Source organism: Lepisma saccharinum, chromosome 9 (assembly GCF_977018435.1).
Source record: "Lepisma saccharinum chromosome 9, izLepSacc3.1, whole genome shotgun sequence".
NCBI lineage: Eukaryota > Metazoa > Arthropoda > Insecta > Zygentoma > Lepismatidae > Lepisma > Lepisma saccharinum.
The window spans coordinates 57,344,942-57,367,701 of record NC_139237.1 but is presented as its reverse complement, the minus strand read 5'-3'; the positions used below and the strand labels follow the sequence as shown (position 1 = coordinate 57,367,701).

Here is a 22,760-nt window from a genome sequence, read left to right as displayed (position 1 = left end):
ATAAAAATAAATGTATCTTACCGTTTGGCAGTAATAAATAGTTGTTATTGTTAATTTATGCGTCGTCGTATCTGTTAAAGATTCTAGAAACGGAACTACAGTGGTAGCAGCCTCGTGGTTAGCAGAATGGCGAACGTGAGTAAGACAGAATTACTGAACAATGACAACTATCATGTCTGGGCACTAAAGGTAAGTGCAGTGCTGCGAAGTAAGGGATTGTACAAGGACGCAATATTGAATTATGAACCAACAGAAGAAAAAGCTAGAATCGTTTGGGAAAAGAAAAATGACGAAGCTTTTGGTGTCATAGTTGTTACTTTCTCGCCCGACCAGGCTGGACTGTTCATCAACGAGACATGTGCAAAAATAGTGTGGGATAAACTTCAACGTATTCACACGGGAAACACACAGGACAAAATAATATATAGGTGTGGAAATGAAGAACATAAAAATGGGTGAGAAGAAAAGTGTTGACGAATATGTTTTGAGAGCACGAAACATAATGTCAAAAAGTGCTGCATTGGGTCAACCAATTATGACACGAGAAGTAGTGTATCATATTGTACGGGGTGTTCATGAATAGTATGAAAACGTCGCAGCAGTATTACGAGCACAAAGGGGTGCGACAATTGAAGAAGTGCAAGATACCTTAAAAGAAGAAGAGGTTAGGTTGCATAAAATGGACTACAATGAAAAATCCGAACAGGCATACAAGGGACGGGATAAGAAATATTGGAAAAAGAAAGAAGCTGTTCGAAGATGCTGGACTTGTGGAAAAGTAGGACATTTTTCGGAAGAATGTTGGCACACTAAAGAAGATGGGAAAGGTCAAGCTAGTAGACCTTCTACGTCTACCTTTACATCTACATCTCCTTAAAACACCGAAGGGAAAAAAGGAAACAGACAGGATTCACATCCGAAGACAACATGGAAGCTGCTTATAGTGTATACAACATGCAGGAAGACAGAAGAGAAGTGCAGGTATTTTGTATAGATTTTGGTGGTACATCTCACATGACAAATAAAGAAGACTGGCTGATAAATAGAAGAGAAGTGCAAAGTGAAGTTCAACTTGCGGAGGAAGGAAAATCAATGGAGGCCAAAGTGCAAGGTGACATTAAAGTATCAACAGTCACAAATGATGGCCAACTTCACGATATGTGTATTTATGTTGTATTTTATGTATTTATTATCAGTTAGAGGTTTGGTGAATCATGATAATGAAGTTTTGTTTTCCAAAAATAGTGCAAGGGTAATTGACAAAAAATATCATGTTAGTGGCAGAAGCACAGGAAAAGAATCGTATGTAGACGTTACAAACGTATGTAGGATCAGATGTAAGTCATATTAAGGATGCATGTTTAACTATGGAAACTAATGTAAAAAATGAAAAATACATGTGGCACAGAAGATTAGGTCACTTGAATGAAAAATATTTAAATAAAATGAAGGACAGTGATATGGTAAGAGATTTAGATTTTAAGCAATCTTCAGAAAAATTTGAATTGTGTGATGCATGTACAAAGGGAAAAATTGTACAACTTCCTTTTAAACAAAGCAATGATGTTTGTGAGAAATCACTAGATTTGATACACATGGATTTATGTGGACCTGAAGAAAAATAATCATTGGGGGGTGCTAAATACATGTATGTTATTGTAGATACTTAGAGTAGAAGGGTGTTTGTATACTTTCTCGAAACAAAAGATGAAGCATTTGATTATTTTGTAAAATTTAAAAACCAATATGAAAAGGAAGCTAACAATTGTATGAAAAGTGTAAGATCAGACAATGGTACTGAGTTTGTTAACAGTAAATTTCAAGAGATGTTTAAGAAAGAAGGTATAGATCACCAGTAAACTGTTCCATACAGTCCACAAAGTAATGGTATTGCTGAGAGAGCAAACACCACTAGACATGGGAAGAACTTTGTTAGTTGATGCAAGGCTACCCATACAATTTTGGGCTGAAGCGGTTGCAACTGCAGCGTACATCAAAAATTGTATCCCTACCAAGGATGGTGGCACAAAAACTGCAAAGGAAAGATGTACGGGAAGGAAGCCTACAGTAAAACATATGAAAGTATGTATATGGATGCGTGGCATACTGATACATTCCGAAGAAGTGTCGAAGCAAATTTCAACCAAAGGGAGAAAAGGAAATATTTGTTGGGTATTCCAGAAGAAGGAAAGCATACAGGCTGTACAACCCAAAAATGAAAAATACATGAAGCTAGAAGCGTTGTGTTCGATGAAAGAAACTGTGGAGGTTTACTGATGAATTGTAATTTGGAAGAGCAACTAGAATTCAACAACTTGAACTATAAATATGATGAAGACAGGGAAAGTAAGCAATATGACAACAGCAATGTCCATTTGCATGAATCGAAGGTAGAAGAAAGAGGTCCGTGGATCGTCATCACTCCCTGCCAGCACTGTAGTTCCGTTTCTAGGATCTTTAACAGATACGACGACGTATAAATTAACAATAAGAACTATTTATTACTGTCAAACGGTAAGATACAAAGTTGTACAATTTCTATAACGTCTTCACCACTATACCGCCATACTACCGACACAGACTATTCAATCCCGCGTAATGTGAGCATAGTTGTCATTTCGCAACATTATTGTAACCCTCTCAAAATTGACAACTAAGCAAAATGTGCAGTGCCAATGGAAAATGAATTTGTGAAAAACGAAAAAGAAAAATTAAAATATAATATTGATTATGAATCAAATAATTATTATGTTATTATTTAGTTAGGAGTGTACTTATATGTGTGTATATATACAATCCGTAAATTGTTATATTTTCAGAGAAGTTCGCTTTTTGTAATGCAATTATATGCAAAATTTAAGATAAGTGAGGTCTTTTCACATAACATCGTTTAAATTCATAGCTATGGAAACGTTAAATCAATTTTTACTCTTTTATTTAAAAAAAGTCACAAAAATATTTTAATATGCATTATAACGACCCTTTAGTATTGATTGTTTAAAATTGAAACCGTAAACATTGCCAACAATGTAACATTTGAACAAGCATATACGTATTCATTGTCACGTAAATGTACTTTTTACGCCATAACATCATTAACTTTAAACGTACTAACGTAATTATTACTTACAAGGAAAAAAACTCTCTGAGAGCTCAGAAAACGCATGTCAACATAAATTAGATAGGAATATTATGTAAGAAAATTTCTACTTTTTGCACTAGAATTAAGACATTACATTTTATAAAGTTTAATAAATGTTACTAAGTATTATTCAGTTGCTATATACACGTATAAAGTACTGGAGGGAAATATGTTAGTCTCAAAGAAAATTAGTTATTGGTTTCAAATATTTACACACATGTAGTTGTACTATGTACAGAAATCTTTCAATAACGTATCAGATAATTCTATTTTAGAATTTTAATTCAATGTTATTTGTCACATGTTAAAGAATTGTAAACTTGGTATTATTTTCATTTCTTATTGGGACACTAAAAATAAAATATCTTAAGTATCCCAATAGCACAACTAAAAATAAGGACAATTGTTAATTTTTTGAACATTGAGTTTCAAATAAGGACGAATATGTTTTTTGCATCTGAAGGACGCCATTTTTCATCAGAAAAGAATATTTTCATCTAGTGAAAGATTTATTAACGAGATGCCAATATTCCAAATGAGATTGTACTGAAAGAAACCTCAGAGGTGTTGCATGCATGAGTGTTGGATAAGACTAAGCAAATAGTGTTGTTCTTTAGTCATAAGAGAAATTCATCCTTAATTTGCTTAATTTTACATGAAAAGTATCCGTGTAAGAGAAAAGTTTCAAAAACAAATTTTAACAGTATTTCAGTACTATGAATAAGTTGCAGAAATGTCTTAGTGATGCTTAAACATATAAATAGAAGTAATAATTTTTATATACAATTAATTTTTGTTATATGCATTTTCATACATGTGTGTGTTTGTGTGTGTATAAGATGTGTGTTCAAGATACTTTTACATAATTTGGTCGAAGGGTCTACATGAAATAAGTTTCAATTAAATTTCCAAATATTGTAGAAATGTTGTAATAAATAAAGTGAGAGTATCTATTGAATTTATATAAAAGTAGTTGAGTAAAGAAAATGAAAGATGTTTGAATACATGAATTGAAGTGTTCGAGTCGAGATAGTACCATGCCACATTTTCGTACTTGTGAGACAAGCAAAATTTAAAGTTCAACGAAATCTATACATTTAAACACGTACTTTGTAGTTCAACAAATTGACACTATCTCGTTTCGATCACTACAATTCTTGTCATTTCTTACTTCCACATTGAATAACGTTTTTGTGTGATTGTAACCTACTACACTCACTTTAGCAAAAGTTGACAAAATGTATTTGATTCCTCTATTACCAACATCTCTTTGCAAATACGTTGTCGTGTCGTAAAATTTTACTAGATAACTGAGCAAATAATGCTGCTCATTGTCAACAAAATCTTACACAATTGAGCAAAGTAATTTGGTCTTAATCTACAGCATATTTCCCTCCAGTATTCGACGTACAAATAATGTCATTCGTTGTCTAAAACAAAGGTTAAAACTTATTACACCTTAATAAAAATAAAATTTGCATGTGGAGTTATAGAGCTTAACTAGAACAGCTCCTAGTCATATGGCCAATTTCGTGGATATTCACTTCTATGTGAGCTTTTGTTTCACGTATTAATGGATTAATTTCTGTTGAGTCTGAACTTTCCTCAGCAGGTGAAACGATCTGCGTGTAGGACGTGGCCTGTTGCATTGGCCTCATCAGAGCGGAATTCAGCTGATTTGCGGCTCCAACGCCTGTGTAGATCTTGTTGTGCTTCAGTTGAGAGAATATAACCTTACTCTCTCTGTTTTTCTGCTTGAAAACGTCCCTTGGCCTTGGCCTGTTCAACCAACAGACATAAATCGCGAGGAGAACAAACGTTAGGAAAACCACAATGCATATGGAGATCCATATTGCTCTGCTTCCCAGTTCTGAAACACAGTAAAAAAATGAATCAATCAATGTGTGACAGTAGCCTTTATTTTGTCCCCCTCTAGTTGGCTGAACATTTTGACTCTTTCTGCAGGTTACATGGTGAAACGGCAACTCTTCTACTTCGTTGATTTGGTGTCAAGTAGTGTATTTGGTGTCTGTGCCGTTTGCACTACATTCTGGAGCGTATAATTGGTGGTGTATGATCACGTGGTGCGTGCTAACCAATCAAATGAACATTTAAAGCAGCACACAGTAATTTGTTTAATCTTCTGAACTTCAATACTGCTCTTCGTCTACTTGTTTGAACGTAATATCCTTGCACCAGCCCGACGCCGGTATACACCTGCACTACACTTAAGTGTCAATAAGTGCAGCGAACCAGACGGAGCTTTTATGTTCCTGGCAACATTTGGAAGTAACTATACTACCTACATTCCATCTAACTGTGGAGCAGGCAAACGAAAACAAGTGTCTGCGCAAGTAGTGATGCGAGACGGCTCCACCAATGAACACGTAAGAGGAACGGAATTGCGTGGAGTGGGGGGAAGCGACTGAAGTTACCAGCCTTCCCATCAGTGTCTACGGCTTCGCTCTGGCCAATAGATTTCCCTCGCTTCTCTGACGTTATGCGCGGCCTTGCTCCACAGTTAGCTGGGACAGGGTATAGTTACAAGGAACAGTTACTATTTTAACGAATTCCAACTGTAACTAACTACTCTATCCCATGTCCCGGTATCTCTGGAGCAGCAGAGGAGGGGGAGGGAAAGGAGGGGGTGATCGAGAGCGAAGCAGTACACGATGTTGTGAAAGGTGGTAACTGCAGTCACTTTCCTCCGCTCAAAGCATTCCTATTCCCTCATTGGTGGAGCCGTTTCGCGTCACTACTTGCGCAGAGTTCTGTTTTCGTCTGCATGCTTGAGAGATAGCCGGGACAGAGTATAGCAACACCAAAATTGTTAACTTGAAAATTTCTAACATGGGGGAAGAGGTACGTTTGGCAACTCTGTTTCCAACCAAGTGACTTCTCTGGATGCTGAAGTGAAAGGATTTGCGTGGAATCGCTAAAGCCAGGAAAGCTAGGCTTCGTTGCATGCTATATTTACATGCAGGCTGGGCATGGGTGTTCTTTGTGAGTATCCCTTCAATCAATTTCATCATGTCATCACTCATCCTCATCTTCGCAATTAGCGCAAAGTGGCAGAAATGTGAAGTAAAATCAAACAAATCAGTCAATTTCATTCAAATCAATCAATTTATCAATGGTTGACTAAGAAGACGAATCTCATAAATGTAGCAAGTTACTTGAATTTGATTTTGAAATTATAGCTACCTTTGAAAAATAACTAAATTACAACTAAGTCTTGTTACATAAACTGTGTACACTAAATTTTGTAATTTCTTATTACATAATTGTCATTTTATTAATCCTATAAGCACCTAGTAATTAATTGATTGTTCGATTTTTATGTTATGATATGATATTTAGTTACGATATCAGCTCGTTTATAAACAAGCTTTAAATATTATTATGAGATATTTATCACACTTCAGAAATATGTTTTATTGTGTTAACACTTATTGAAATACCATGGTTGCTAAATTATTTATGTATATTTTTAGGGTGAAAATTGATATTGTTAATAGCATTAAGAGTACATACCATAAACCCCTAAAGTTTTACTTTCCCTTCTTCTGTCTGTAATTTCACTTGTTCCCACGACAACCGCATCTTTAGCATCGACGCAATTCACATAAGCAACTGTAAAAGAACAAGGAGACACTCAAAGAAATGATTTAAAAGAATAAAATAAACAATAATACGATTCTAGATTCAGTTTATTTTATATTTATGTTCTCAACTTTACAACTAATTATCTACGTCATTTTAAATCTTAATGGCATAAAACATCTAATTTCAATAAAAAGAATAGATTACATTGAATATACTGAAAATTTAAAAGTGACATGTCTATCCATTTTGTTCTTACATCCCAATGGGGGATAGGATTACATAAAAATCAATTAATTTTTGATTACTAATTGCTTTGCTAAAATTGTTACAACATTCGAGTATTGCCAGCACTATTTCCATAAATCTCATCTATATCTTGCTGTTTCATTCGCCGCGAATACTGAAGGAAAAATAGTGCGGGATTGAACGATTTGCGACGATTTCTTGTCGAATTAGCGTCACATAAACTGAAGCAAAGGAGATTTGTGATTAGGACTTGCCTGCCTTTAAAAGCTGTGGCTGAACTATGATCTACTGAGGTAGAAAATGAACTATCAACATTCAAAAATTTTCTCTTTATAAAGTTCAATCTAAAATTTTAAACGTTTCAACAAAACGTGACAAACACATAGAAACCGACGAAATAACGAAACCAAAGTACACCAGATATTTATGATTATCTACACTATGTAGTCGTATATAATGGCAGTAGCCCTACTATTAGTAATAATATAATGGTTATCTTACCATTGAGGAAGCAGATGAGAGTGCACTCAATAAGCATATGTATCCACATGATTTACAGTTTTAGCAATGAAACATTTGTCGTAAATGGTTAAATCGTAGGTGACCTTGTAATCGAAAAGTACCATCCCTTAAACAGCCCTCACTCCAGGCGATCATAACATGGAGTCAGCCTACAAAAGAGACCAAAGTAAATTAGTGTGAACTCATTTGCATGGGAACTTGAAAAGCGCGCTGAATTGGCAAATTGCATTTAGGAATATCTTAACCTACAATAGTTATACCAAAATGTGCTGTTGGAAAAAAGATAAGAAGGATATACAAGTATTATATGCAAAAGTTAGCTACACATCTAGGCTTCTGTTAGCAAATATCCTCTGAATTGGGGCTCCTGTCATATACTGGTAAGAATGTCTGTAGCTATCGCGTTAAAAACCTGAAAGCAGGGGCAGTTCTCAAAATCACACTCCAACTCTAAATTGGAGTTCCCACCCTGCTTTGAAAGGCAGCTGATGAATTACATCTCAACAAAACTGTTGTGGCAGAATTCCTATGGGTGCAACGATGTGTGGTCGCGCGTTGTCGTGCAGCTGTCTTCTTCTTAGGTTCAAAATAGCTATATATTTTTTTGGCATTTTTTTCAGATCTCAGAAGTACATTTTGCATGTTACGGTGATTCCATCTTCCAAACTTATTTTCTGGCCTGAAGCAATGAGTAGATTTCCTTGTGGTAAATATTTATGCAATTTTTTTTATCACGTTTCATCTTTCTTTAGAAATTGTATGTGTTATCATTTCTTAGACTTGTCGCGGTAAATGGTAAGTAGAATACATTATTGCAAAACCTATAAAGTTAGTGCCTGAATGGACAACTTACTTAAGTAGGCAACTTACTTAACAACTTAGGCATCAAGGAGAGGTTCCGGGTTCAAGTTCCTCCCGGTCTGTTCCTGTGTGTCCCTTTGTGATTGTATCTTCAGGAATGCGTCAAAAAAATTATGAAAGAAAAAGTACATAACCATAACCGTGTCATTTCTCAGAGAATAGATAACGGATGTTACTGACATCATTGCTTTCTTCCTTCCTCTCAAATCTGACAGACGCAATTATAAGTCACAACCATGGACGTCCGGATGGTTGGCAAGGCAAGGGGGCGCACGTTCCCCCTGGAAAATGAAAGTCAACCAAAACTTTACATATTTCATACATAATTTCTTTTCAGTCACAATAATATATGTTAATTATTGCAAGGGCGTTGCAGGAACATCTTAACTCGAAACAGAAGCATTGTTTTTTTAGGGGGTACTATTATGAAGGAAATTCTGCCTCGTTGCCCCCTGGACGTCCATAGTCACAACCGTACAACATACATCAAGTATTAGAAAAAATGTCAACTATTGGCTCCCTGTACTGTTCAACTGTGTTAACTAAGCGTGATTTATAACACCATCTGGGCTGTGAAAAGGATGGGATGGTTTTCTTTTAACGTTCTTCTGTGGCAAAGTGGATAAGAATACATGGTATTCCATTCATTACCTGGGACAGCACTAAATCTATACTTGAGCGTAGCAATGCGTGACTAACGCCTTCGGGTACTCGTCCTGGACCTTCTCTTGCAAATCCGCTAAATGCCCCGACATAACTGCCGACCCGTCATAAGTTTGAGCAATAATAATTTATCCTCCAGTTTCTACACATCGACAATTTTTGCATGAACAAATAACCCGTCAGATATACAAGTAATACAATCGGTACTCACATCAGTAAAACCAATAAGCCCTCCTCCTTATGCACAGATCTCAAGACTGTTGCCAATTGAGACCTACTGTTAACATTAGATGGTTCGTCTAACATAATTGAAAGAAATTCTGATTTTTCAGTTTATTTAAAATTTTTCACCCACGACATCACTAATTGCGTGTATTAGATCAACCCATTGCATGCTTTACAATGATGGAAATAGCACTCGGAAAAATTTTAATCCTGATGACGTCAGAGAAATCCTGCCGTATACATGGGAGCTGAAAAAAAGACCTTTTATGATCAGACCTTCAAGCGGTCGTCGGGTGTCTTCCGAGCAGGTAGAGAGATTCGCACATTTTCTGCGATGACCTCTGGGCCAGCGAACAATATTGCCTTCAATAGGAACGTAGCTCGAGTGTTGGCCACGGGAATAGTACTGGGCTCTCATTCCGATGCGCTAAACTTAGCGAATCACTTGCGTATTTCTAGCCGTTTCGTGGTATCGCTGGCTTATTTCGTACAAATATGAGAATATTCTGACTTATTTTTTTACTTCTTCTCTAAAATATTTAAAATGCAGTATTTTTATTATTTTGATAAGTCATCGCCGCATCTGCCGATGATCGGACGCCTTGCCTATGGGTAAAACATATCTAATAAAGTTAAATTCGCTGTTTACCGGGTAAATCTCGAAATAAGTTAGTTTCATTAAACATATTTGTGGTTTGGTATCAGAAAAGAGGCCACTAATATTCCCACACATTGTGAATGTCTTCTATTTCTGTTACGTACGTATCTCTGACATGTCCTTCGCGGACGTATGAACAGACTGTTGAAGTACACCATCCCGCCTAGTATATATGAATCTTGGAGCTGGAAGTTACGGGATTAATGGAAGTGCAGAGAGAAAAATTGTGCTGTTACTGTGATTTTTTTTGTGAGTTTCGTTATGATGTTCAACTTTGGTTCTTTTTAAATTGCATAATCAAGATAAATAGATTCCGAATTCATATATTAAAACGTAAGTTCTGTTTCTTTGTTTCTATTTACTGCAAATCTTAATGTCTTCCCGTGCCCTGGGAGGTATCACGCGTATACCAATATACAGTCTCATGTTACTCATTCTCAATTTGTATTGACATAAATATATTCTTATGGCTATTAATATCCTATGGTTGAACCTGGCACGACCGTGTTATCTCCCTACCAGTCCGCGAGGATTTAGGTGCAAGAACAAGTCGATGTTACTTCCTGCTATCACGCGTGTTAAAAGAGTTGTTGTGCTTCCTCCTGACTGAAGTGTAAGGCAAATGAGGCATTGAAACGGCAGCTATTCATTATTTATGCTAAAGGGCGCTAGTATAGGGAAGATGCACAAATGTTAAATGTGTAATAGTACAGTGCGTGACATAATAAAAACGTTATGAAAAGAAAGAGTTCAATAGGATAGATACCATATCTCGTAAGACTGACCAAGAAAACAGAACGGAATGAACAGTGCTGTGCAGCACGGGTTCACCTTGAAGCAGCAGGATAGCACGTACAATCAACAGCAAATGAATTAGGAGAAAAAAGATTTTCTCGACGAAAATTGAGTTGGCAATGCTGCGAACACCGAGGCAATCTTGATAAGAGGCTTGAGGAGCGTCGAGCTAACTTTCCTGAAAAGCACAACTCAACTCCAGTATCGAAGGTCATGCTACACGTGGATTGGCAACTTTCGGGAGCATGCTGTCTGTCTACACAATTCTCCCCAAATGCCTGTTTGAAGATGAACCTTCTGCTCGCATTTTATTTTTCAAATGTAGTTCTGACGTTGTAGTCATTTTACAATTATTTGTATTTGTTCTTATTTTGATTTGCTTTTATGTCACTTTTACAATTAATCGAAACTATGAAGATGGATAATAATGAGATTAAATTGATGAAGAGACACTTAAAAAAGAGATTGCCAGACCAGGACTCGAACCCGGAACCTAAAGCGGATAAGGTGGGGAGACCGTCAATAACTCCCGGCCATGAACTGTAGTATAAAATGTGTAATTGCTCAGGAGTATTTTTTGTTCTGTTCATGACTAATACCAGTAGGGGCAATTAGAGAGTTCACAAACCTCATTTGGGGCTCGAATCATCATGTGGGGCTCAGTGTTGCCAACTCACCCCACGAAAATTTCACCAACTGATATTTTGAAGCTTTTTATGATGTATTTGAGGGCAGAGTTGGCAACACTGTGGGCCCTTACTGTAGCTTTTCATGTCTGGCAACACTGCCGTAGACAGTTGGTAACACTGTGGGCCCACTGTAGTCTTTTATGAGGGGTCCTGCCCTGTTTACATCTGGCAACACTGCCGTATGACAGTTGGCAACACTGTGGGCCCACTGTAGCCTTTTATGAGGGGTCTATTGCCCTGTTTATATCTGGCAACACTACCGTAGATTTTCTGACAGTGTTGCCAACCTACTGGGTTCACTGTAAACTTTCATAAAAGGACCTGAGGGGCCCATGTACTTTTTATGTCTGGCAACACTGTTGGGGGCACAGAGTTGGCGACACTGTGTTACTGTAGCTTTTTATGAGGGGGGTCTATTGCCCTCTGTTTACATTTGCCTACCCACTCTACAAAAATTCCACTATATGATCTTTCACAGGCTAAGCTAACCTACAAATAGGAATTGGCAACACTAACGAGGCTCGAATTATTATTTCAGGCTCGAATTATTATTTGACGCTCGAATTATTATTTGAGGCTCGAAATCGAATCGCTAAATATAAAATAAAATAACAATGCCTATGAACCTGTTTGGCTTCAGGAAGCAGGCTATGGAGGCATCTGCCCAAAGCGCACCATCGCCACCTGCAAGCTGGGACCTGTTACCCTCCCTATTATCTAAACTCAACGGTTTGTTGATTATACACTTGAATAGCATCCTGACCCAGTACGACGAGGATGTGGGCAAGACTTTCTACATATTCAACAACAACTTGAATTATTACCAATTCCCCATCTCCGGCAAACTGCAGTTTGACATGAATCCCGAGAATAAAGGAGAGGCCAAAATTTCCTCCGGCAAGAACATCTATCGCATCAAACACGATAGGATGAACAGTACCACCACGTACGATGTATCTGCTGGCGATCGCCTGTACATAGAGCTCTTGGACGACTACGACAAACTCATCCCTCTTTTCATAGAAATGAAAATTAGCTATCCTATAATAAATAACAATAATGCCTAACGATATTTTTGGCCATACGAAACGCGACGACCATGGCGACGAGCTTCTCATGCTCGACGTCAGGGTCAAGAAGCTGCGAAGCGATCTGCAGGCCCTCCAGTCCACGCTCAACTCCAGCCTCCAGTCCGAGATAGCCAGCTTGCAGTCTCAGTGCTTGGACCCTGTACTCAAGATTGATGCAGAGCTAAAATCGCTGCTGCAAAAATACACCGACCTCGCGTCGATAGACAATCTCGACAAGCTGGCACTGAGTGTGGGCAATCTGCAGAACGAACTTCTGAAGCTGCAACAAACGCAAACCTCAGACGTTGAACAGCTGAAACAACGCTTGCAGGATCAAACAAGCAACATCCAGACCGAACTGCAAACTATCATCCAAAGCATTAAAACACAAGACGACTACGATCGCGTGAACGCTAGTATTGCTAAATTGCGCGAACAGTTTCAATCTTTCGAAATCCCTACGTTGGAAAGCATCAAGGCTGAGCTTCAAACGGATGCTTTGCATGCGGCCATCAACGAAGTAAAAACTAAACTCCAAACGCTGGAGGATTTTATCAACAATCTACCGTCGTCCAGCGAACTGAACGCGATTGCCCGTAGCGTGGCCAACATCAAACTCCAACTTGAGACCTACGAGGATTTCGGGAAGCTGCAAGGCACCATAACCCATATTGAGGATGCTCTTGCTGTCATTAGAAATGATCTGGCGAACGTTCACGATGAGCTGGAAACCAAACTGCCGGGCATCAGGGATACACTGGCCAACGTCCAACAGCAAATCGCCAAACTGGAAAATCTGAATGCAGAATCCGAGTTGTCTCATTTCCATCACTTGATCGACGACATACAGACTAAGTTGGAAACCCTGCAACAATCTACCCCCACCCAGGATGACATAACACAACTGCAAGAAGGCATACGTGCTGCTGCCGATGCCTCCGAGTTGGACGCGGTGAAAAAAGCTTTGGAATCGCTCCAAAACACGGTGGCCACCCTGCCTACCTCTCAGGAACTGAAAAGCGTGAAGAGAACTCTCAACCGAATACTCAAATCCGACGACATCAAAAACATCCAATCCGAAATTGAATCGATACGGGGGTCTGTCGCGACTTTACCTACCAACCAGAACATCACCGAGCTGCATGAATTGTTTGCGGAAATTAGAACCCAGGTCCACGACCTTGTAATACAGAGCTCCAAGTTGACGCTTGTAGAAAGCCTGCAGCAGATTATTGCCAGCGTGAAAGAGCAAATTGGGAGTATCGAGGCAAGTCAGGAATCGACTATAGCTAATTTCAGCACCCAACTACATGACTTAAATGAAAAATTCAAGAGCCTTATTGTCGATGTAAAGATCAAACCAAACTACGACACTGTTGTTCATGCTATCGAGGAACACCTGGAATCGGTGAATGGCAGATTGGAGGATGTGGAGACTGAGGTTCGAACCAACGTAAACACTCTAAATGCCAGCATCGACAATCTCAAGTCTACGATTGTCATCGAACTGTACAGCATACCAAACAGAGAGTTCTCCTCCCCTTTCAATCCAGGTTACAAACTCTACATGTTGACTCCTGCAAAAGCCTATCATCAATTTTTCCTCGCTGGCACACTTCAGTTCGTCAAGGTTTCCTACTGGTCTTTGCCTCACGCAACCCACTACCCAATCATGACCGTGACGAACATTGGCGATGAGCCTAAAATAAGAGGAGTTGAGCTGGTCGATTTCACACACCCCGAAAGTCGCGAGACTGCCTATGCCGAAGATGCCACTCAAATTATCGACATAGAAATAGGTGACAAGCTGTATATAGAAAACCCAGCATTGTCTGCAGCCAGAAATCCCATCCAGGCTATATTCTTATTTTCGCGCCATGTCTAGGCAGGGTATCGTGAACGAGCTGCATAAACCTGCACGACGAAACTACAAACGACTGGCGGTGGTGACCAAAGGCGTGGATGACCTTTGGCAGGCTGACCTTGTGGAAATGAGTAGCGGCAACCTAAAAAATTTACATAAAATCAACAAAGGATACAAGTATCTTCTTACTGTTATAGATACATTTTCAAAATTTGCGTGGGCTTTGCCCCTCAAGGCTAAAACAGGTGTGTGCGTAATGGAAGCATTCAAAACTATTTTCAATGAAAGTGGCAGGCGACCTCGATTTCTTCAAACGGATAACGGAAAGGAATTTTACAACTCGATATTTCAACAGTTTGTTCAGAAGCAAAATATTCAACATTACTCGACTTTCAGTCACATCAAAGCCAGCATAGTAGAACGTTTTAACCGTACTCTCAAAACACGCATGTGGAAACGATTCACGCTTCAAGGTAACCACAAGTGGGTCAATGTGCTTCCGGAACTCGTAAACGACTATAATCACAGTTTGCATAGCACGATACGCATGAAGCCTGCCGATGTCAGCAAGTCTGGTGAGGCACAATTGATCTCTACTGTTTATTGCCCCAAGTACCGGCCCACTAACAAAAAACCGAAATTCAAAATTGGAGACCAAGTAAGAATTAGTAAATTTAAGCGCATGTTTGAAAAAGGCTTTACCAAAAACTGGAGTACGGAACTTTTCACTGTTGCTCGATTGTTACCCGGTAACCGTCACACGTATATAATAAAAGATAATCGCGACGAAATTTTGAAAGGGCGATTCTACGAGGAGGAACTCTCTAAAACAAAATACCCCAATACGTATCTTATCGAAAAAGTATTACGTAGAAAAGGTGACAAACTGTTGGTGAAATGGTTGGGACTCGAGGAAAAAAGTTGGATCGATGCAAACGAGGTGATTGTGTAACGGGTGCTTGGGATGTGGTGAGGCGACTGCCAGATTTTCCCCCGGAGCATCAGGCTAGGAAAAACGGCGAACTGTTGCCGGACAACATTCGCTGCCTTATTGTCGGACCTTCAGGGTGTGGGAAAACAACTTTACTTATTGATAATTTTCTTCTTGCTCCCGACTGGTTAGATTGGAAGAACAGGCACTTGTATGTTTTTTCCAAAAGTTTGGAGCAAGCAAAATATCAACAGCTGACAAAACTGTACGAAGGGCTGAGCATAGCTACTTTCGCCTCCGAAGTAATGCCACTAGACTGCTGCCATGAAAATTCGGTGGTGGTCTTCGACGATGTCATCCTGGAGAACCATAACGAAATTCGCAATTTTTTTACACAGGGGCGGCACAGAGGCATGGACTGCTTCTACCTTGCTCAGACTTTTTCTAAAATTCCCAAGCAGCTTCTCCGAGACAACGCTAATTTTATTTGCTTGTTTCGTCAAGACCACACCAATTTAAAACATGCTTACGATGATTATGTAGGCGGGGACATGAACTACAATCAGTTTTCCAAATTTTGCTCTTCATGCTGGAATCAAGATGATTTCGGATTCGCCACGATAGACATGACGAGGAAACCCAATGACGGAAAATACAGAAACAAAATAAACAACTTTCTAAACGTTGCGACGTTACAAGAAACGTCTTGACGTATTATAAATAACAAATAATGAAACGCAAACTCGCAGACGACAACTTGAAGCTGCGCGACTACCTGGCCAAACGCTTCAGGGGTTGGAAATCAGAGAATCGCGGAATTTACGAAGAGAAAAAGCGACAGGACCAACCTATTATTGATGCTATAAGTGGACTAGGTAAAGACATCAAAAATGTTACCGAGCAAAATAAAGATTTAATCAACGAGCTCGTGCCACTTGCTGCTCGAAATTATGCTGTGCCTACACCGATATCCAGTATTCACACTACCCCGTTCGAACTTGGAGCTGCACCTCTGAGACGTCAGGTTCTAAGCAGTACCTCTTCGGACAAGGTAGTTGAATTAGGTCCGTTGGCGAGAGATTACCTGAGCACCGGGAAATTTGAAAAGGACGAGGTGTTTGGATTGTACCCCTCTGTGGAACTTAACGAGGGTGTGGTTTGGAAAATTGGAAAGTCAAAAGTTACGTTCGAAGGTGACGACGTGAAAATTAATTTGGGCGAGAAGAACAGCTGGACTAGGTATCCTGGCACTGTGGGCCTGTGGGAACTTATCACCAAAAAGCAACCTAAAGATTACACAGACGAGGATTACCAAAGTTACACAGAAATTTTAATTATGACGGATGCCCTGTACCAAAACAACGATGCAACACAGAATCGCGTAAAATCAAGCAGTGGAGAAAAATACAGGAACCTCATCAAGCCAATATGGAACCAGCTCAAGACTGGCAGCGGTGTCAAACTCTACAATACCCTACCTAAAGAGTTTGTTTGGGTAGACGACGTAAGAAAGCTTGTAGATCGCTTGCTGGTTATCGCAGGTGAAGAGAATGCAGGTAATCGCAACTTCCACAACGAGAAGGTGGGCATCATGGACATGATTAGCACCAAGCTTAGCAACTTTATTGTCAACGACAACAAAGGTATAGGTTATCTTATCAAAATCATCAACACCCTGCCTCCCAAATTCTGGAATGTGGCCGAGGGTCGAGGTCTCGTGAACGACATCATCAACAAGCTACCCTTCGAGATGCACCTACCAGGTTACCAGTACTGCGGACCGGGTACTAAACTGGAACGGCGACTGGAGAGAGGAGACAAGGGGGTAAATCTGCTGGATGCTGCATGCAAGGATCACGACATTGCTTACAACACATATATGAATTTAGATGCGCGTCACGATGCAGACAGAAAATTGGAGCATGCCGCGTTCGGGAGACTCGTCAGCAGAGACGCCTCGCTGGGTGAACGGGTTGCAGCATTGGGCACAACCATTGCCATGAATACAAAACAAAAATTGGGATGGGGGCTGTAATTAAATAACATACAGTAAAAAATGTCTACGCATATAACAGACTTACCAACAGAAGTGTTATACAAAATATTTACATTTACTTTCGACAATAGTCACGAGGATGTTAAAAAGCTTATTGATTTAGTTAAAATAACACCACAATTTCGCTTGCCCTGTGAAATGCTACTTCTGGATCATCTGAGAAAAATAAGCGATGTAAAATCTTCTTCTTCTCCCTATGCTTTTTTTCGGGCTGCTGATGAAAAATTGGCTGATAAGATGGACGAACTTCACGAGTGGAGACAGGGGAGGAGACGATATACAGACGACTGGTATGCTTCAAATGCTGAAACCAGCAGGATCATCGATCACTTGATCGCATTAGGCAATGCCGAAACTTTTTTCTATAAATAACACACTGTAAAAAAATCTACGAGACCAAAAAAAATATTTCTTCGATATGAGTGAAAAAATTAGTGACGTCCAGGCATTAAAACAAATGCTAAATTTGTCAGTCGAATATATAAAAATTCAGGAATTGGAAGTGGACAAACCTTATGCAATAACTTCTGGTTCAATTGTTGCAACCCAGTTTGGTCCTAAAGTACGTCTGTTGCTCAACGGACAATACAGCCTATTTTTACCAGATCGATACGCTAGCATGTTATCCGACGAGAAGCTATCCATTTTAATCGAGAACACAACTCGAATCGTGTACAAGGGGACAAAAGAACTTCTTGGTAAAAAAACAAAGCACATAATCGAATTTGTTTAATAGCTGCAAAGTATATATAAATAACATACCGTAAAAAAATTATACAAGAGGGAAACAAAAAAATCTCGGAATATATATAAAATAACATACCGTAAAAAAAAAATTACATCATGAAGCCCAAGGGCGTCGTGTACCAGATACCATATTCGAATCTGAAAACGCTGGGTGCCCTCGATGGGTTACTCACCAAGAAACAACTCAAGAAGAAACGTTCATGCTTGTCCAAAGGACACGGAATGAAATTGCTGCTCAGCACTCCACAATTGAAAAAGTTGCAGCATTCGCGGAAGCAGCAGAAGATTGGAGGTTTCATATTCAGCATTCCGGCCATCTTGGCAGCTTTGGGTGCAGTGGGCAGCTTGGCTGGAGGCAGTGCTGCCATTGCCAAAACCGTCATCGATGCAAAGAAGAACAAGGCCGAGCTGGAAGAACAGAAACGTCACAACCTGGCTATGGAGAAGAAGGGGAAAGGTGTGACCAAAAAACGAAAAAACAACCTCGATGCTTTGAAGAAATTTAAAAAAAAGAAGAAGCCCTGTCCAACTTCGATATTGAATCTCTGATCGAACCGTTGGGAATAAGCAACTTCAGGGGTGTTTTCATGTCCGATTCTCTACCCTCTGCTGTGAAGAAAAAGGAGTATGGCGTGGTCAACCTGGACAGTTACAAAAATCCTGGTACACATTGGATATGCTACCTCAAAATTGACGATGACAAAGCATTTGTTTTCGATTCGTTCGGTGGCACACCGCCTGCCAGGTTGGTGAAGTATCTCAGTGTTGCCAACCTCTACTACAATGACAAACGCATCCAGGGTTTCACCGATGTTAACTGCGGCCACCTATGCCTTTCCGTTCTCGCATACATGTCTAAAATAAATAACCCCTCAGTGGAACATTTTCAGAAAGCATTGTGGTACCTAAAACACCATGGGAGTGTTCCATCTCACCAGCGAGACTTCGGTCTTGAAACTCGTGTTGCATGACGACATCATCTATCCTAAATCTATTGCTCTTCGTGCATTCTACAGCATGTACCTAATACCCAATGTCACGGAGCACAATAACAAAATTACTGTTGGAAATGAAAAAATAGTTATCACGCCAGGACAGTACAATCTGTCTACCTTGCAAGCTCAATTGCCAAGAAATATACTGCTATCTCAAAATTCTGTAACTCACCGAGTTGAAATTGTGTCTGCTACGGAAACAGTAGACCTAGGCACTGTTGGAGAGCTTCTGGGATTCGAGAACAACACAAAGCTCGAACCTGGCATCAAGCACATCGGTGCCAACATTCCTAAATTTCTAGCCATCGAGACTCTGAACATACATTGCAACGTGGCAGAAGGCATGATCACCAAATCCTCGGATGGCATCCCAGGCAGCCACAAGCAGACAGGTATCATCGCTACGTTCAAACCAAACTCTGAATTCATGGAACCGATTATATACACACCCTCACCACCGATATACTTCCCCATATCTCGTAATCGCATAGACAACATAGAATTGGCAGTGACAAACGAAAAAAATGAGGTGGTGAATTTTGCCGGAGCTACTACCACCGCCGTCGTGGAGATTAACGTATAATAAATAACAATCATGGAGCGAATCGAAAGTTACGAGTTGCAATCTTTCCCACCCAATCGCCGCACGTTCGCCAATTTGAACGAGCCGAACAGGGAGATCGAATACGATGTGGACGTTGGGGATGGGTTTATTCACCCTCACAGAGCTGATTTGTATATCAAGTTTGATGTGGTGAAGAGAGACAACGGCGAAGCATTCCACGCCAATGCAAATTTAAGACTTGTGGACAATTTTGTGCCGCATCTGTTCTCGCAAGTGGAAGTTAGAAAGCATGGCACCGTCATCGATAGGGTTGACTACCCTGGGATTACTTCTACAGCTGTGGGAACACTGAAACTCTCCAAGACCGATGCAGCATACTACCAGGCAGGGGGATTCGAAGCAGATACAAAAATCAAAACTCAAAGCCACACAGTACTGTTTCCCATGCGCTTGCTTCCAGGCTTCTTCTCCGACTACACGGAGATTATGTGGAAGGGTGGCTTGCGCGTCACTTTTCGCAGAAGCGCCAACGACAACGATGTGCTGATGCGTTACAGCACCTTGGGTGCAGACGGTGCAGCACTTGCCAACACACTACCCGACGCAGCCAAGTGCGTCATCCAGTTCATGGAGCTGCGCATGCCTGTGGTGGAATACGAATCTAATTACGGTCTCAAGTACAAAGCCGACATTTTGAAGAACCCCCAAGTACCCATCCAATTTTACGGTTACCAGTGTGTGCAGAAACCTGCTTCCGGCAGCCATTTTGAATTTGATGTTACTACGCAGTTCAACAGCATCCGGTACGATATGCCTGAGTTTACGGTCGTGCTCTTCCAGACGGGGAAAGATAATAACCAAGAGAAAGATTCTAGCCAGTTTGATAATTGCAAAATTAAAAATGTTTACCTCAAAAATGGAAGGAATGAAGTTTTTCCACGCGAGAATTATAACTTAAACATTACGAACAACGATTACCTGAAACTTTACGAGGCGTACACAGCTTACAAGAGAGTGACCTCCGGCAATGTGGACGTGTACTACAACCCCAACGAGTTCATAGCTCGCAGACCCATGTTTGTCATCAACACATCTAAAAGAAAACAGGTGGTTGTTAACGATCGTACCAACATCAAGATCGTATGCGAGTTCCACGACGCCTTGCCTGCAGATACTCTGTGCAGTGTCATTCTTATTGCAGAGAAAACATTTGTGTATGACGTCAAGAATGAAAGAGTAACTGAACAGTTTTAGATACAAAAAAAAAAATTAAAAAAAATAGCACACAATAAGAAATGTGTAATTTTATATACACAAGTACAAACTACAATAAGCAGTTTCCCAGAAGTTTAATTTTGCTGTGCCATGCATGCATGTAATCGAGGAAGTGGAAGTAAATTAAAATTGTTTTTTTTTTTCGCATTGCCTATTACTCTTTGTTACACTCTGGGCAGGCCTTACTAGTTTGGAGGCGATAGTGGCCCCACGGAAGTGTGTGGACCCCACATTCAAGAATACACCTCTTGTCGTCGTGTGCATCCAGAGCAACTTTCCTGACAATATTAGTAGTAAGCACATGATCGACGCTTTGGATACGATGCTCTTTTTGTAGAATGGGCGATTTTGTTCTGAGGCACTCGAGGTAATCCTCAAACTTGAGGTGCTCCCGAACCACTTGCCTGCTTACACCCTTTGCCTTTTTTGTTACAGAACCCTCAGCCCGGATCGCATAGGCTTTGGCACGAAGTCCAGCAAACTCCACAATCACATCCCCGTCTTTCTCGTCCTTGAGTTTGCCGGGTATTTTTTTGTTCCGGGGCAGAATTCCATACCGGTTTAGCTGGGGATAGCCCGATGTGTCGAAGAGCTCTTCAAGAGCTGGAACTTTGGCTATATCACCATACGCATCGGCCGTGCGAACATGGTACACCAAGCTGTCTGTGTCTGTGTAGAGGAGCGAGATATTGTGCTTGTAGTGTGCACGTAGTATGTCGTAATATGTCTCGAACATGCACAACTTGCTCAGATCCAAAACTGCAGCTCCCACATAGATGGGCTTGTTGAGTAGCACCTCGCACCGGTTCATGTGAACCAGAGACATCTGTTCATTGTAAATTGTTCGAGACCTGAACAGCGGGCTTGCAACAAGTCGACGACACTCTGTTTTCTTCGTCACCAACCTCACATCAACGCGATTTCGCACATTCTCCATGGTTTTCCCAAATACCGCATTGTTCATTAATTTGAAAAAATCCTTATCAAGCTCGGACTTGGCATCAGTGCGATGGTTGGTGTTCAGGTCGATGTACGGCTTCAACCATGGAGACTGCCTGAACAAGAGCACGTGGTAAACTGCTTTGACCGAGACCCCTTGCTGTATTAACCACTGGAGGTTCCGGTAGTGTAGCACATAACGCTTTTTGGGCTCCAAGTCCATGACGAGCTTCGGTTGATCCGAGCCAGGTGGACACTTGAATTCCGGAGCAGGCGAAAGGTCACAGAATGTATCCTGCAACTCCTCGGGGAAGTCAAGGTCCACCTCGGCAAAAAACCCATGTTCCGAATCGTCAAAACCTTTAACGTCGAAGTTGGAAGGATCAACCCACTCAAACTGTCCTGTTGGGAGTGGCTGCATCATGGAGTGCCCGTAAAGATTATTCACATCAGTGTACATGATGTAGCTTGATGGTTGGGAGGGGTCGTAACCAGTGGCCATGTGGTGATTGTTGGCGTGTGCGAAGCGTTGCGACACTTGGACCATGCCACCCCGGATAGCTCTCTCGATGAAAAGCATAATATCAACATCGAAGATAAGTGAAAGTTTAACTTTAGTCAGCAGAAGCATGGCCGACCATGCCAGTCCAGGAAGGCTGTAAAAATATACAGGGTCCAGGTTGTAAATGTTTATCGCAGTCGCCCGAAACGCCTGGAACACATCAGCAAGAAGCGTCACATCAAGCTTCAGGTATGCATCGTGGTAATCACCGAAAGTTCGGCAACCCAACTTGACCCACATAAACTGAGCATGCTTGTACTCCTCGTCGGTAATACCTGAACCTCTCAGCTGGCTGTAGAACTTATCCTGGGGAGGCAGCAACTCTTCTTCGAACTTGGAACGGTCGGTG

General features: G+C 40.5%; 1 protein-coding gene across 1 annotated transcript in view; it reads right to left on the bottom strand.

The window, feature by feature from the left end:
* Positions 1 to 3,159: 3,159 nt before the first annotated feature.
* LOC145992673 (uncharacterized) overlaps positions 3,160 to 22,760 on the bottom strand; it is a 38,900-nt gene continuing 19,299 nt past the window's right edge. The window contains exons 2-4 of the mRNA XM_083129049.1: positions 7,496 to 7,665; positions 6,677 to 6,775; positions 3,160 to 5,012 (exon numbers count right to left, since the gene is read on the bottom strand). Of these exons, the coding sequence (XP_082985175.1) occupies positions 4,639 to 5,012; positions 6,677 to 6,775; positions 7,496 to 7,544 (522 nt within the window). The 5' untranslated portion in view covers positions 7,545 to 7,665 and the 3' untranslated portion in view covers positions 3,160 to 4,638. The remainder of the gene's footprint in view (positions 5,013 to 6,676; positions 6,776 to 7,495; positions 7,666 to 22,760) is intronic.